Source organism: Equus quagga, chromosome 1 (genome assembly GCF_021613505.1).
Source record: "Equus quagga isolate Etosha38 chromosome 1, UCLA_HA_Equagga_1.0, whole genome shotgun sequence".
Taxonomy (NCBI): domain Eukaryota; kingdom Metazoa; phylum Chordata; class Mammalia; order Perissodactyla; family Equidae; genus Equus; species Equus quagga.
In genome coordinates this window covers 134,230,590-134,246,682 of record NC_060267.1, presented here as the reverse complement: position 1 = coordinate 134,246,682, position 16,093 = coordinate 134,230,590, and the positions used below count along the sequence as shown (strand labels likewise).

The 16,093-nt window shown below is 56.5% G+C and overlaps 1 protein-coding gene across 8 annotated transcripts in view; it reads left to right on the top strand.

Moving 5' to 3' along the window:
- Positions 1-16,093, top strand: part of DNAH1 (dynein axonemal heavy chain 1) — a 78,418-nt gene that overhangs the window by 38,360 nt on the left and 23,965 nt on the right. For all 8 annotated transcript variants that reach the window (XM_046668217.1, XM_046668209.1, XM_046668198.1 and 5 more), the window contains 20 exons: positions 421-600; positions 1,268-1,408; positions 2,026-2,189; positions 2,430-2,543; positions 3,308-3,496; positions 3,782-3,887; positions 4,607-4,720; positions 5,163-5,312; positions 6,934-7,020; positions 7,134-7,320; positions 10,166-10,257; positions 10,455-10,609; positions 11,743-11,920; positions 12,802-12,996; positions 13,086-13,205; positions 13,462-13,620; positions 13,778-13,885; positions 14,996-15,136; positions 15,283-15,443; positions 15,910-16,067. In XM_046668217.1, the coding sequence (XP_046524173.1) occupies positions 421-600; positions 1,268-1,408; positions 2,026-2,189; positions 2,430-2,543; positions 3,308-3,496; positions 3,782-3,887; positions 4,607-4,720; positions 5,163-5,312; positions 6,934-7,020; positions 7,134-7,320; positions 10,166-10,257; positions 10,455-10,609; positions 11,743-11,920; positions 12,802-12,996; positions 13,086-13,205; positions 13,462-13,620; positions 13,778-13,885; positions 14,996-15,136; positions 15,283-15,443; positions 15,910-16,067 (2,899 nt within the window). The remainder of the gene's footprint in view (positions 1-420; positions 601-1,267; positions 1,409-2,025; positions 2,190-2,429; positions 2,544-3,307; positions 3,497-3,781; positions 3,888-4,606; positions 4,721-5,162; positions 5,313-6,933; positions 7,021-7,133; positions 7,321-10,165; positions 10,258-10,454; positions 10,610-11,742; positions 11,921-12,801; positions 12,997-13,085; positions 13,206-13,461; positions 13,621-13,777; positions 13,886-14,995; positions 15,137-15,282; positions 15,444-15,909; positions 16,068-16,093) is intronic.

Below are 16,093 nucleotides of genomic sequence, written 5' to 3'. Positions count from 1 at the left end.
CCTCAGAACCCCCAGCTCAGGGGAGCTCATCCAGGGGAACCCTGTCCCTCCAGTACACTGAGGTGCTGGCTTGGTTGAGAAACCCATGAGGCCAGAGGCTCCTGACTCTTCTTGTCCTCATCTTAACCTACAAGGGAGGCCGCAGAGGCCTGTGCAGGAGGGGGACACACAGGGCAGGCTTAGCCTCCTTCTGCAAGTGGGCTGGGCCACAGCAGGTGACAGACAGACCCATCCGCCTGCATGCAGTCAGGGAAGGCCCAGCCAAGACAGATGCTGGGGCGGGGCAAGCCCCCAGGCCCCCTGAGGTAGAGCTCTCTTCTGAAGGTGGAGGACACAGACAGGGCCAGCTCTAGGGCTGTGGGGGGCAGGGCCTCTGGACACACCCTGGGTAACCCCCACTGTGGTTCTGCCCTGTCACAGCTGCTGTTCCAGGAGGACCTGGAGATCACACATATGTACTCAGCAGAGGGTGAGGAGGTACAGCTGTCCTTCTCCATCTACCCGTCTAGCAATGTGGAGGACTGGCTGCGGGAGGTGGAAAACAGCATGAAGGCCAGCGTGCGGGACATCATTGAGAGGGCCATCAAGGCGTACCCCACGGTGAGCTGTACCTCCCAGCATGGCACAGCCTCCACACCTGGTCATCCTTCTGTTTATTCCTTCCTCAGTGCCTCTCCACTCCATCACGGTGGCTGGGCTGCCTGTCTGTCTCATCCTCAGGCTACGGCCTTGACTGCTGCTGCTCTCAATCAGCCGGGGGCTCTGGGAGCAGGGGATCCTTGAGGGCTGCTCAGGGAGGAATCTGAAAATACGCTGCACAAAATGAGACTTGCTCCTAACAATAATCAGTTGCTGTTATTCTGTGTCAAGCACTCACTGTGTGCCAAGCCCTGGGCTGGACCTCACCCACATTACCTCTTTCGCCCCACAGTCAGCAGCTGGCCTACAAAGTCAGATCAGAGATGTTTTCTGCCCAAAGGCATGTGATTCACAGGTAGCAGAGTCAGGATTTGAACCCAGGACCACGTGTTCCCCAATCCTGGGCTGCTACCCCTCTGCTTCAAGGTCTCCTCTGCAAAGGAAGTGATGACTCTGCTCACTCCTGAGAGGCCCAGAGCTTAATGGCTTCTTTCCTTTTGAGGTGGAATTAGCAACTTTAGCCCAGAGTTTAAAAGGCCAAAGCACAGATGACATTTAAGGGAAAAAGAGGGTGCAGGATTGGGGCTGGCAGCTGCCTGGGTCAGCCCTGCCCATGTTATCTTCCCAGATGCTCAGGACCCAGTGGGTGCTGAACTGGCCTGGCCAGGTGACCATCGCTGGGTGCCAGACCTACTGGACCATGGAAGTGGCAGAGGCCCTGGAAGCCAACAATCTCAGTAACCGGCTGTTCCCCCAGCTCACCCAGCAGGTGGGAGTTAAGGGGGTCACCATCTGCTCCCCCCATATACTTTCACCCCAGGAGAGCCCAGTCCCCCCAGGAGCTTTTTCCTGTATTGATCCTGGGAGACACCTGGGGTTGGATCCAAAGAGCAGAAAGTCAGACACCCCTAAAATGAGTGTCTCCCAACCAGCTGCCAGCAGGAGGGACCAGGGGTCTGAGGAGAGCTCTGAGGCCAGGCAAATGCCCTTCTCCTGATGGTCAGTGAGGGAGCCACATAGCTGAGGCCTTCCTGCACTGTCCTACAGGCCATCCTTGCTCTGTGTGCCGCCTCCTCACCACACTCCTTCCTCGAGCTCCTCACTGGGCTCCTCCACCTGTCCTTGAAGGCTCAGATGGCACCATACACTCCATGGAGGCAGATGCCATGCATGTGCCTTCATTTTTAGTTACTTCCTGCCAGATCTCTCATGTGACCAATGCCTTGCCTGGCCTCCCCCTGCCTGGTCTCTGTACGCTTCCCATCCCAGACTGTCAGAAATCCCCAGTATAGACGGGTTGTCCTGGCAGAAGCCCACCCTCTGTGCAAGGGAGGGAGAGGCTATCCACAGAGTGGCTGTGCCCAACAGTGTCCCCCACTCCTACAGCTCAGTGACCTCGTAGCCCTGGTGCGAGGGAAGCTGTCCCGCATGCACCGGGCCGTGCTGTCAGCACTAATCGTCATTGAGGTCCATGCCAAGGATGTGGTGAGCAAGCTGATACAGGAGAACGTGGTCAGTGTGAATGACTTCGAATGGATCTCACAGCTGAGGTGAGGAGGAAGGGGCCCTGGCCCGGCCACCGCCAGGGCCAGAGCAGCCATAGGAGGAACCAGGGGAGGGTGGAGAGTCAGTCAACAACAGGCTGGTCCCTGCCCTCGAGGCTCTAGGACAAGATGGGCAGGAATGCCTGATGGCCTCATTCCCCAAAAGAACTGCCCCTGCTTAACCACATACCCTGCTAGTGGCCTGTGGTCCCCATCGCCCAGGAACACATCTCCCTGCAATGCCAGGTACTACTGGACGAATAACAACCTGTACATCCGGGCCGTGAATGCCGAGTTCATCTATGGCTACGAGTACCTAGGCAACAGCGGCAGGCTGGTGATCACACCCCTCACTGACAGGTGAGGGTCCCCCTCCCACACGCCCTCCCACACTGGGATCCTCCCTCTGGCTCTGACCGGCCCAGGAGTCTGGGTACCACAAGGCGCAGTCAGTCCACAATGAGCCAGGCCATCAAAGCAGTGCAGGGTTAGGAGCTCGGGCTTCGGGTCCAAAACTGGCTCTGCCCATCACAGGCTGAGCAACCTTGGGTAGGTGACTCAACCCCTCTGTGTCTCAGTTTCCTCTGCAGTTTCTCCAGGGTGGTTATGAGAATTCCATGAGCTGACGGATACAGCTCTAAGCACACGTGTGGCACTCAGTAAGCATCTAATGGTGTGAGCTTTACTATTTTTTATCAGTCAGAGCTCCTTTCAACGTGCCAGAGGATCCATCTTGAGAGAAATAATGGACAAGTCCCTCTATAAAGTGAACAATTCTCTTCTAAAGCAATTAATCACTTCCTCTGGCCATTTAGTAGCAGCTGGATTTTCAAATTGGGTTTTGAGTAAGGGAAATGAAGTGTGACCACAGGCCGGCCATCCCAGCGGGTCCCTGAGCAAGGCTCTACAGGACCACGAGGCGGGGTGGGGGAAGCACGGGGCAAGTGGCCAAGGGCTGTAATCCTGACCCCAGCAGCCAAGGCTGGGCACACCTTGGGCCCTGAGAGGAGGGAAAGGCAAGAGCCGCCTGTCCACGGGGCCCAAGAGGGGAGGCTCTCTCTCCGTGTCTGTGGGAATCCCAAGGACAGTGCGTGGTCCATGCCCACCACCTCTCACTCCTACAGGTGCTACCTGACCCTGACCGGGGCCCTGCACCTCAAGTTTGGGGGTGCCCCAGCTGGCCCAGCCGGCACAGGGAAAACTGAGACCACCAAAGACCTGGGCAAAGCCTTGGCCATCCAGACAGTTGTGTTCAACTGCTCTGACCAGCTCGACTTTATGGCTATGGGCAAGTTCTTCAAGGGCCTGGCCAGGTGAGGCTGGGCATGCGGGTGGCACAGGACAGGGCAGGAAGGCTGAACTCTCCAGGGACACTGCCTGAAGCCTCACAGGGTGATGGAGGGGACGGAAGGAGATAACAGGAGTTGAAGGCTTGACCCCTGGTGGGCGCTGGGGTGGAGCGGTGGGCAGTGGGATTGTGGCTGAGCTGATGGAGATCGCCAGTGAGGGCTTCCTCCCCAGCAGAGTCACAGGGGGCCCTTGGAGGTGCCAGGTGGGCTTTGAACTCATATCCCCCCAAACCGTCTCACCTCACTTAGTGCTGGGGCCTGGGCCTGCTTTGATGAGTTCAATCGTATCGATATTGAGGTGCTGTCTGTGGTGGCGCAGCAGATCACCACCATCCAGAAGGCACAGCAACAGCGGGTGAGCCTCCGGGGCTGCCACCCCCTTCACACTGCCCCCAAGTCACCCACTCATCGCTTCAACTATACCCACCACGCCCATGCCGCCAAGCAACTCCCCACACTAGTGGGGTGAGAAGCCAGGCACTCAGGCCTGTCCTGAGCCCAGCCTCTCTCATCTCACAAGGGACTGGGTACTTCCCCCCTCCCTCTTTGCAGAGCTGTTGCTGAGGGGGCTTTTGTAGCCAGTTAGGGAGCCCCACATCTTTACCCTACTCTGAAGCAGCTTGCAGGCCAAGCTGCAGTGGATGAAGTGGTCCCTCTCTACATCCTGACCCTTATGGAAAGCCCCAGCCATTTGTTCTTCCTTTAGCCTTGTTCAGAGAGGCCAGAGGTCTTCTTCTGGGGACCTGCTGGGAGGCCGGCAGGTGACACAATCCCACCCCAGTGGCCTGGGTCCTCATCAGAGCTGAGCTTGCCCAAGTTCAGGGAGAATCAGTGTCAGGAGTTCAGGGTGGAAGGAATGGAAAGCAGGGGCTACATGAAGACCTCAGGGAGCCAGGACCTGGGAGGCCATGAGGAGCCACTGGGATCAGAGGTCTTAGGCCAGATGCTGAGAAAGGAGTCAACCCACGATCAGGGGTCTAGTTGGGCTGACCAGCTATAGCCAGGACAGGGATGTCAACAGGGGATGAGGGGCCCATGCAGGAAGTGGCAGGTGAGTCAGCCCCTTTCCCGCAGGTGGAACGCTTCATGTTTGAGGGGGTCGAGATCCCACTCGTGCCATCCTGCGCTGTGTTTATCACCATGAACCCAGGATACGCCGGCCGCACCGAGCTCCCTGATAACCTGAAGGTGAGTTCAAGCCCAGGGAGACCCAGGAGGCTTCCCAGGGTACTTGGAAGCACTGGAGCTGTGGCCTGGGCTTAGAGATGTTAAAGCACTTGTGCAAGGACACACAGCTGCTAGACATCAGTGACTGTGATTCCTCATGACAGCCCTTCTGCCCAGGGGTCCTGAGGTCCACCCCAGCCACGGAGAGGAGGCCCCAGGCTTGTCCTCAGGGCTTGGGAGAAGTCAGGGGATAGGTTTAGGTCAACACAAAGGACTGGCTTCTAATGAGCAGAGTGGTGCAAGTCACAGCTCTGGCAGGTGTGGTGCAGAGGGGAATCCAAGCAAGCATCAGTTGGGGAAGAGGGCAGTGAAGCTCCCCTCTGAGAACCAGACAATCCAGAGAGCGAGTGGTGCTCTGGGAGTGGAAGTCTGCTTCTCTGTTCACATGTGCACTGTGTGCCAGGCGCTCTTCCGGCCCGTGGCCATGATGGTTCCAGATTACGCCATGATCGCTGAGATCTCCCTCTACTCCTTTGGCTTCAATGAGGCCAATGTGCTGGCCAAGAAGATCACAACCACCTTCAAGCTCTCCTCTGAGCAGCTCAGCTCCCAGGTGAGGTCCTGTCTGACCGGGTGCCAGGGTCTGAGAGCCGCTGCCTGCCCCCAGCCATCCCATGAGATAGGATTACATCCCCATTTCTCAGCTGAGGACACTGAAGTCCTAAGCAGCTATGAGCCTGGCTAGGCTCATGCAGTGCACAGGGAGCTGGAGCAGGAGCCTACCTGGGCTAGTTCAGATGCAAGGGATGGTCAACCATTAGGAGACCAAGAGCCACACAACCCAGGGCTAAGGATCAAGTGAACCTGGGTCTCATGAGACCAGAGCAGGACAGCCAGGGCCCCCACTCAACCCTCCCAACACCATGGGCCCCCGCTCAGTGTACTGAGCCCAGGTTCTGGGGTAGATGCTCTATGCTCTTGGTCCAGGCGCCAGCACTGGTGGGTGAGCTTTTCTGTTGGTCCATTTTCAGGCAAGCTCCCCCTTTGCAGTGGCAGAGATGAGCCCCAGCTCTGGGCTTACATGCTAACAGCTTAGTTTCTCTTTCCTAATAGTTCCTGAAAAAGTCCTTGGTGTCATCCTAACAGCCCCTCTCTGGGTGACCTGCTCATGCATGAACACCAATCACTGTGGCCAGGGGGAACCATGCTGCCTTTGGGCAGATGGGACCCACCGAAACCCATGGGCTAGAGCAGATGCGATCTGTTACTGGGAAAAACCCTGGGTGCCAGCACTTCCACATACCCTTCTTTCTAACCATCCACTATCAAAAATGCTCCCCCGACCAGAGCAACTATCCCCACAAGGTTCTGGAAATGCACTTAACCCTTCCTAAATGGCATGACCTGAAGCCAAGCCCAGTCTCTTCATCCAGTTCCAAGTTCAAGATTTCTGGGAGATGTGCTGGTCTATGGGTCAGGTCCAGATATAGCTCTCATGGTCTGGCACCATGGGGCAAAATGAGAAATTTAACTATTTCCAACACACCTGCTAGATAATGGAGAGAAACAGAACCAGCAGCAAAAGTGGGAAAAGCCACAGTGGTATGGCTGAAAGGTGGTTCTGAAGAGATGTTACAAGACTGTTAGAGGGAAGCTCAAAGGCCATTGAGGCCAACCCGTTTGTGGCACAGATGGGAAACTCCTTCGTTCACTTTTTTTTTTGCTGAGGAAGTTTCACCCAGAGCTAACATCTGTTGCCAATCTTCCTCTATTTTGTATGTGAGCCACCGCCACAGCATGGCCACTGACAGACAAGTGGTGTAGGTCTGCGCCCGGGAACTAAACCCGGGCCGCTAAAGCAGAGCACAGTGAACTTAACCACTAGGCCACTAGGGCTGGCCCCCTTCATTCACTTTTTGAACAAAACTCAAGTGTCTCCCTGCCCTTGGCACCAAGCTAGGACTGTGCCAGGATTTCACTGTGACCCAGGCAGAGTCCTCACCCTCAGCCTCACCACCACTGGGATGGTGAAATGGAGGGTGCCAGAGGAGCCCAAAGGAGGGTATCCGGCCCAGGCTAGGGTGTGTGGGTGGTCGCAGATGGCCTGCAGGGGAAATGACATTTTAGCTGCAAGCTGAGTGATGGGCAGGTACCAGGTGGGAGGCAGAGTGTTCCAGATAGAAGCCCTGAGAGGGACAGTGCCCACCCACCCTCCTTCTGTACGGCGGTGACAGGATCACTATGACTTTGGGATGAGAGCTGTGAAGACTGTGATCTCGGCTGCTGGGAACCTCAAGCGAGAAAACCCAAGCATGAATGAGGTGAGCTCCATCCAGAGGGGTGCCCGGGGAGCAGGACTCCAGGAGGGCCCCGGAGCAGCTAGAGGGGCATCTGGCCAGGGCCACCCTGAAGGCTCCACTGGCCACTGCTGCAGGAGCTGATCTGCCTCCGGGCCATCCGTGATGTGAACGTGCCCAAGTTCCTGCAGGAGGACCTAAAGCTCTTCTCTGGGATTGTATCCGACCTGTTCCCCACCATCAAGGAGGAGGAAACTGACTACGGCATCCTGGACAAGGCCATCCGCAAGGCCTGCGAGAAGAACAACCTCAAGGATGTGGACGGTGAGCTCCTGGCCCCTCCCCCCACAGTCCTGTGAGTATCCAAGGAGGGGCTGGCTCCGGCCGCCCTGGGGTCCAGGGCGGGGGAACAGAGACAGGGCGGTCCAGTCTCAGGCTCCCTCACATCTGGCCAAGTGTGCTATGGGCCGAGGCTCTCTGCCAAGCAGTCCACGGGGTGGGCAGGTGCCCCAGCTCTGTCTCCACTGGAACACTTTGGGTGATGGGTGTCTAGGAAAAACTGTTTCTCTTTCATTCTCACAACCACAGCACTTCTGACATCTGATGTGTTGGTTTTTCCCTCCACTGACCAATTCCCTGACCAGCTGAGTGTCCTAAAATTCGGTTCAATTCTAACACTAATTGGAGTTAGTACAAACCCCACAGGTTAAGAGCTCAGTCCCACAAGACTACCCCCACTTCAGACGCCAGTTGCTAGTAATGGGTCCCCAGGTTACCCATAACTTCTGTCCGACTTGGCTACAGAGGTTCCCATGACCCCCTCCTCAGGTTTGATCATTTGCTAGAACAGCTCACAGAACTCAGGGAAACACTTACTTACATTTTCTTCTTGTTAGTGCCATCAAGTGGATTCTGTCTCCTAGCTCCCCTATGTACAGCAGAGCAGAGCCCTGCCCAGTCTTTCTGTGCCATCCTCTCACCTTCTGGTGCTATATCAGACAATTCTCTGCTGCTATTCATAGTGTTTTCATGGCCAATTTTTTTGGAAGTGAGTGGCCAGGTCCTTCTTCCTAGTCCGTCTTAGTTGGAAGCTGTGCTGAAACCTGCCCACCATGGGTGACCCTGCTCATATCTGAGATACCAGTGCCATAGCTTTCAGCATCACAGCAACACACAGCCACCACAGTATGACAACTGACAGACGGGTGGTGTGGTTCCCTGATTATGGTAGTGAGAGTGTCAAATCTTAACCACTAGACCACCAGGGCTGGCTATACTTCCATTTACTGGTTTATTATATAATAAAGGATATGATAAGGGATACAGATGAACAGCCAGATGAAGAGATACATACGGCCAGGTCTGTCCCCTTGGAGTTGGGGTGCATCACCCTCCCAGCACATGGGTGTCCACAACCTGGAAGCTCCCTAAACCCCGCAGTTTGGGGATTTTTATGGAGGTTTCACCTTGTAGGCATGATGGATTACTAGCTCCACTTGCAGCCCCTCTCCTCTCTCTGGAGAATGGGGGGTGGGCCTGAAAATTCCAAACTTCTAATCATGGCTTGGTCTTTCTGGTGACCAGTCCCTTCCAAGGAGCCCACCATCAAGAGTCACCTCCTTACAACTAACAACACTCCTGGCTCAGGAAACTGCAAAGGTCTAGGAGCTCTGGGTCAGGAGCCAGAGTCAGAGACCAGATATTAGGGAAGAAGAGTCTCCTAGCACCTCTGTTTACAAGTTTGAGGAGCTCTGTATCAGGAACTGGGGGCAGGGAACAATGTATATTTCTTGTTATTTCACAGTGGGAAAGTCGCCTCCCCCAGACCTCTTGCTGTGGCCCCTCCTCCTCCTGTGAGGAGCAGGCACAGCCTTGGGCCTCTCTTGGGCCTTGCTCCTCCCTGACAGAGTCTCTCCTCTGCTTGGGGTGGGAATGGGCCTGGATGCCAGAATTGGGGGAAGATAATAGGCTGTGGCCTGTCTACACCTCCTCCCACCTCACCTCAGCCAATACTCCCCTCTTTTGGAATGAGGGCTCCATCCACAAGCAAAGCTCCTACCCGCAGGCCTTGCTCACACTCTATAGAGCGACAAGCCTGGCGTCACTGTGCTGAGGAATGTTTAGGCTGTTCCCAAACTGGCTTGTCACAAAGGCCACCATGTGGCTGGAAGGGCTCTTGGGGACGCCACCCGCAAATGGTCTCTCTGACCCCAACCGTCTTCCCTGAGAGAAGGTGGAGGTCTCAGCCCTGCTACCACGGGGCCATGCAGCCTGAGCTCTTGTCCCTCCAGTCCCCGCCCAGCTGCCCTCTCTCTCTTCCCAGACTCTCTCAGGGGTCCTTTGTGTGGTAGAGAGATGCTCCTCCAGGAAGTCGCACCAGCCACCCTGGCCATGAGGGGCCCTCTTCAGATATGCTCATGCTGCAAGGCCTGTCCCCCGGCCTCTATTGTTCTTCATTCCAAATGTGGCTCTAACGCCATCTCCTATCCCCTAGGCCCCAGAAGTCCTGTTGAATGAAGCCCCAATCTCTCCCTCATGCCCTTGGGTCAGGTGCGCCATTGCTGAATCATTGGACCTTGTCCCTTTGGCAGGGACCCCCAGACCTGCAGTGCCATAGCCCCACCCCACCACCACCACTCTTGGGCCAAAGTGATGCTGTCATTCCCTGCCCATGTCGGTCTGGCCTTCTGCCTGCAGCTGGCAGCTGGCCCTGCAGCTCTGGTCTTGGTCAGTCAAAACACCTGAGTGACCCTCAGATTTTGTCCCTGGCATTTTGCCTTGTACTGGCCAGCACTTACTTGGGGCAATGCTCTCAGCAGGCTGGGCAGTAGCTTTGCAGCTGAAGTTGATTCTGGGGCCTGTGACGGCTAATATTGTGCAGGCCATGCTGGCCGCCACCTGACCAAGGGATGTAAGGGAGTAATAGTCGTGTGGAAATAGTGGCTGGCATTACAGAGAGTTCCTACTCTGTGCCAGGCTTTGTGCTTAGGGCTTCACTTGCCTCTACCTATGAGGACTGCTGCCGTCCTCATTTCACAGATGAGGAAATGGAGGCTCTGGGAGTGAGGTGACCCACCCGAGGTCATAGCAAGCTAGTGGCAAGCTAGTGGTGAAGGCAGGATCCAAGCCTGTGCTCTGACCCCTGGGCTCCTCTGCCGTGTCCCCCCAGGCTTCCTGACCAAGTGCATCCAGCTCTACGAGACCACAGTGGTGCGGCACGGCCTCATGCTCGTCGGACCCACAGGCTCTGGCAAGAGTAACGTAAGTGGAGCCATGGCGGGCAGCCCAGTGCCCGGACATGGGCCTGAGGGCAGTGCCATCTTAACAGGAGTCTTGGCCCCCATTAGTACCTCCTTGACCTCTAAAATACTCCTCCTGCCCCCTGTGACCTGCTGCCCCCTCAAACCCTACTCTCTGGGGAGCCTGGAGGCTCACTCATGAGCGGCCTGTCTCCCCAGTGTTACAGAGTCCTGGCAGCTGCCATGACCTCGCTGAAAGGGCAGCCATCTATCAGTGGCGGCATGTACGAGGCGGTCAACTACTACGTGCTCAACCCCAAGTCCATAACGATGGGTCAACTGTATGGGGAGTTTGACCTGCTCACCCATGAGTGGTGAGTGGCCCCTGCCTCTCTTTAGTGACCTCCCTGATCCCAGATCCCTGGACGCTGTGGGCCATGCACCCCATCTCCTGCCCCTAGCCCAGTGGAAGGTCGGGAGTCCAGGTTCTGGAGCTCAAATGCTTGGGACTTTACTCACCACCTCTCTTCCTGGGTGAGCTTCCTCACCCTCTGGGCCTTGGTCCCCTCATCCACAAAGCGGGGATAATGATGGCACCATTATTGTGGTCAGGAGAAAATGAGCTTAGTTCATGGAGACGCCTGGACAATGTGGCACACACCAAGTGCTCGGTGCATGTTGACTGCTGTCCTAACCCCAGACAGGCTGGGGGGCCCTCTCAGGGCCTCTGCTCCCAGGCTGAGGCATTCATGTTAGGGGAAGTGCACTGAGCTGGGAGAAGGGCAGCTGGGTGGAGACCCTCCACAAGTCAGCACCTGAGGGGTTTTCTCTGGGGCGATTCTGTTTCTCCAGAGAAGAAGTCTCCGGTCTCTAGTGAGGGTGTCTGCTTGGCTCCAGTGTTCTAGGAACCCAGTGGGGGACAGGCACTGGAGCCAGGGAGTCACCTGTCTTTCTGAATGTGGGCCTGTCCTGCCTCCCCCATTTCTGCTGAAGGGTCCCATCCATACTCACTCTGGGCTCCTGCATCAGTAGGTGGTGGGTCTGGGGATCATATCAGAAAAATGTGCCCTCTCCACCGCCTTCCCTGGCATTTGTGCCTCTGAAGTCTGAGCCTTCCTGGCTTCTGTGGCAGGAACTAGGTGTAGCTCCCGCTTGCTCTGATAGGTCTTTTACCCCTCTCCATCTCTCTCTCCCCAGAACTGGCTGGACCTCCATTTCTCCTGTTGCCTCCTCCCCTACTTCCTTTTTCTTTTTGGAATATTGCCTTTTATCTTCCTTTAATATAACTTTAGTGGAGAATCAGCAGGGAGGGAATATAAGCACACATTTTCATTACACCAAAAAGTCTCATTTTTCCTATTATAATTTTCAAATGAATGAAGATATTGAAGGAGGTTACAAAAAGCAAAGCAGGGCCAGCCTGATGACCAGGTTTCCCTGGGAGCCAGCTGTGCTTGCTGCCTTGCCTCTCTGGCGCCTGCAACCCTCCCCTCCCTGGTGGCTGCAGGACAGATGGAATTTTCTCCTCCCTCATCCGGGCGGGAGCCATTGCCTCTGACACCAACAAGAAGTGGTACATGTTTGATGGGCCAGTGGACGCTGTCTGGATTGAGAACATGAACACAGTGCTGGACGACAATAAGAAGCTGTGCCTCAGCTCTGGGGAGATCATCAAGCTCACAGAGGTGCATCTACCTGGCCATTCACTCCGCTCTCCTCTGCTGCTGGGTGGGCCCAAAGGCCACACCATGCTGGCCAGCCTCATCCCCCTCCACCCCTTCCACTGAGGGCCACAGCTGCATCTCAGTCAGTCACAATGACCCAGGAGCCAGCTCCCAGTGCCCCTCCCTGTCCCTGAGCTCCCACACCTCAGTCACGTCCTGCACAGCTGCTCAGTGCTGCCCTTTCAGTGGACGCAATTTCTGTAATGCTCTGAGCCCAGGGCCAGGATGACCACCCCACTGCTCCCCAGTTGATGCTTCCTTGTATCTCCCAGGCCCACTTGCAGCCATGTGGGCCCAGTCTGGGTCAGGTGTCCTGGCATTGTGCCTGGAGTCTGGGGGACAGGTAGTACAGACCTGGCCACAGGGACACCCGCCTTGTGTGAGGGGCAGCTCTTAGAGAAGGAGGGGTATCTCCTGGGCATTAGAGCAATTCACAGTGTCTACACTGAGCTGATCTCTTGAGTCCTTCTGAGAACACCTGGAGGTCAGTGTGAACCTGTGTCCATGTAGACAGGTGTGGGGCTCTGGAACAGAGCACACGGCTCCCATCAGATTTCCCTAGGGCTCTGGGGACCCCCAAATGCCCTGACCCCAAACTGGCCAGAGAGCTCCCAGAAATCTGATTTTGGCTCCTCCTCAGGCTCCAGGGAGGGCGATATTATCAGTTGAGGGCCAAGGGGTTCCTGGGTTGCCCCCACCCCAGCATTGCTCCTGGCCCACAGCCTGCCCCATAGCCTGCCCCTAGTTCCAGGATGGGCAGCCCCTCCCCATGGCCCTGCAGGCCTTTTCTTGGCCTTGGGGGCTGGCGGCTGGCCCACTCATAGAGTTCATCTTGGCACCAGGCAATGACCATGATGTTCGAGGTGCAGGACCTGGCAGTGGCCTCACCAGCCACAGTGTCCCGTTGTGGCATGGTGTACTTAGAGCCCAGCATCCTGGGGCTTATGCCCTTTGTTGAATGCTGGCTGAGGAGGCTCCCTGCCTTACTCAAGCCCTATGAGGAGAAGTTCAAGGCCCTCTTTGTCAGCTTCCTGGAGGTAAGTGAGGCCACGGTGCGCCCAGCCCAGGTCGAGCAGCAGGATGCTGTGGCCACCAGCCACAAGAGCTGAGTGCCCATCCCGTGCAGGACTCCATCAATTTCATCCGGTCCTCGGTGAAGGAGGTGATCACATCAACCAATAGCAACCTGACCATGAGTCTCCTCAAGCTGCTGGACTGCTTCTTCAAGCCCTTTCTGCCGAAAGAGGTACGGCTCTGAGCAGTGGCCTGGGTGCCTGCTCCCTCCTGCCCACTGCTCTCCTTGCCTGGGCCATCTGAGGGCCCTCAATCCCAAGTCCAGTTCCTGGAAGAGAGAATCAGATTGGCTCACCTGGGTCGCAGGACCACCCCATCCAGTCTACTGCAGACACAAAACTGATGGAGGATGCCCTCCATCCCCTGGCTTCCTCAAGCTGCTCAGTACTGTTCCTGCCTTAGCCTGATGCTGTCTCCTTTGTCCCCAGGGCCTCAAGAAAATACCCTCCGAAAAGCTGAGTCGCATCCCAGAGCTGATCGAGCCCTGGTTCATCTTCTCCCTGATCTGGAGTGTGGGCGCCACGGGGGACAGCGTCAGCCGCATCGGCTTCAGCTACTGGCTCAGGATCAAGATGATGATAGAAAACGTGAGAGGTGGCAGCCTCCGGGCTGGGCTCCCCGGTCTGGGATGTGTGTGCTGAATGCTGGGGTTCTGGGGCCATCCCCTGGGCCCAGGCCCCCATGGACAAGTAGCCACACAAACTACTTGGCCTTCCAGCCTCTTTTCCTCCTGGTCCCTCGCAGGTGACCATGCCCTTCCCAGAGGAGGGGCTGGTGTTCGATTACAGGCTGGAGGATGCTGGCATCAGCAGCACCAATGACGATGAGGACGAGGAGGAGGAGGACAAACAGGTGACTGTAGGCCCGCCCTGAGGAAACAGGATGGGAGGTCCCCACGGGGTGGTGACTGTCCTCCTCGATGAATAATGACTATAGAGAGGGGGCCATATTGATGGCTATAGGTATGGGGCTGGGGTTATTTGCATCTTCTTATGAATCCTCACAGACCCACAGGGTGGTTATTATTAGCCCATTTTTAGACAAGGAGATTGAGGCTCCGAACAGTCACACCCAGCTAGTCAGTGGCAGAGCTGGACTTGAACCTTGGACTTGGAGATGTCAGAGTGCCTTCCTTCCCAACCACATGCACTGCTTCTTCCGTGTTGATGCTGAGCCCAGGGATGAACCAGCTTGTTTCTACTTAAAAGCCCCTTTTACCCAGGGGCTGTGCTCCCCAAGGTCTGGGGAACAGCCCACATGGCCTGCCTCAGTGTCCCCATCCCTCCTATCAGCCAGCGAGGGCTCCACAAGTCTACCCTCATTCAAGGATCAGGACTCTAGCCCAGGAGGAGGAGGGGGCAGAGAGGCCTCCCCAGGGATGGTCACCATGCAGGGTCCTGCTGGGGATCTCACAGGGCACATTTGAGTCTAACGGTCAGAACTGTCCCCAGTGGGACATGTTGGTTTGATCATAGTAAACCCCCCAATCAAGGAAGATCTGTAAGTTGGATTATGGCTGTGGGTGAAGGGATGGTGGGAGAGACAAGGCCAGGTGACCTCTCAGCGTCCGGGTGATGCCAGCACCCATGGTTCTGGCCCCCACACCCTAAACAGCAAAGACCTTTGCATTCTGGCTTGTCCAATTCCCAGAGGACCTCCTTCCTACGGAGACCCAGGGACTAGCAGTCCCTAGGGAGCCCCCACTGGAGGCAGCTGCATGCAGGGAAGCCTCAACCTGGGTAGCGGTGTGCAGAGTCATCCATTTCTGGTGGTTTGTTCTGGAAGTCCCCCACCCTGTGTGGAGAGGGGGCATGGTGCTTCTTATTTCTGTCAGAAGCAGCCCCTCACCTGGGCCCTCTTGCCAAGGCCTGGCAGTGCAGCAACTTTCCCTCCTGGTGCACTTGGCAAGGGTTTGGGTGGCAAGGGGTTCCGGGCCCACCCTTGAGCCACCTATGGTTCCAGGTTGCCTGGGTAAAATGGATGGATTCCTCGGCTTCATTCACCATGGTGCCAGACACCAGCTATTGTAACATTATCGTGCCTACCATGGACACTGTGCAGATGTCCTACCTGTTGGGCATGCTACTCACCAACCACAAACCTGTGAGTGCCTCATCACGTTCTGCCTCACCCCACACCAAGGCCCAGGTCAAGGGGGTAGCTGGTCTCCCACATTGACAGGGTGGCATCTCCTACTGTGCGCCTGGCCCTGTGAGAGCACTCAGCCCACGTGATCTCTCCTCTTCCAGGTGCTATGCATCGGGCCAACGGGCACGGGGAAGACCCTCACCATCTCCGACAAGCTCCTCAAGAACCTGCCACTGGAGTACATTAGCCACTTCCTCTCCTTCTCAGCCCGCACCTCGGCCAACCAAACCCAGGACCTCATCGACAGCAAGCTGGACAAGAGGCAGGCACCCCTCACTCCTTTCCAGGCCCCAGTGTCTCCCTAGTCTGGCTGAACCAACTGCTGTCTCACTTCCCCACCAAATTATGCTCTTGGGTTTGCCAGAAACCTCCTGGGCTCCCTTGCAGACTGCTCTGGAGCCTTCTTCCATCAGGAATTCCTATTGAGCCCTTCCTATTGAGCCCTCTTGAGCCTGGGGCTCATCCCAGGCTGGGCACTCGGATGGTGCCTGTTATCCATTTACCTGGAAGGCAGGACTCATGTTGAGGGAGCCCAGACTGAGAGCAGCCAGGTGTGACATCTCAGGATGCTCAGGATGGGACAAGGGTCTGCTCAAGAGATCCAGCAAATTGGAGGAGGCTGAAGTACATGAGGGTTTCCCAGAGGTGGAGATGCCGTCCTGCCATCCCTGGATTCACATAGGACCTGGTGCCCATGGGTGCTGGGCTCATGCAGTCCCTCTCCATAGGCGGAAGGGTGTGTTCGGGCCTCCTCTGGGGCGCAACTTCATCTTCTTCATCGATGACCTGAACATGCCAGCCTTGGAGACATATGGCGCCCAGCCGCCCATTGAGCTATTGCGCCAGTGGATGGACCATGGTGGCTGGTATGACCGAAAGATCATCGGTGCGTGCCAGCCTGTCTGGGTCAGC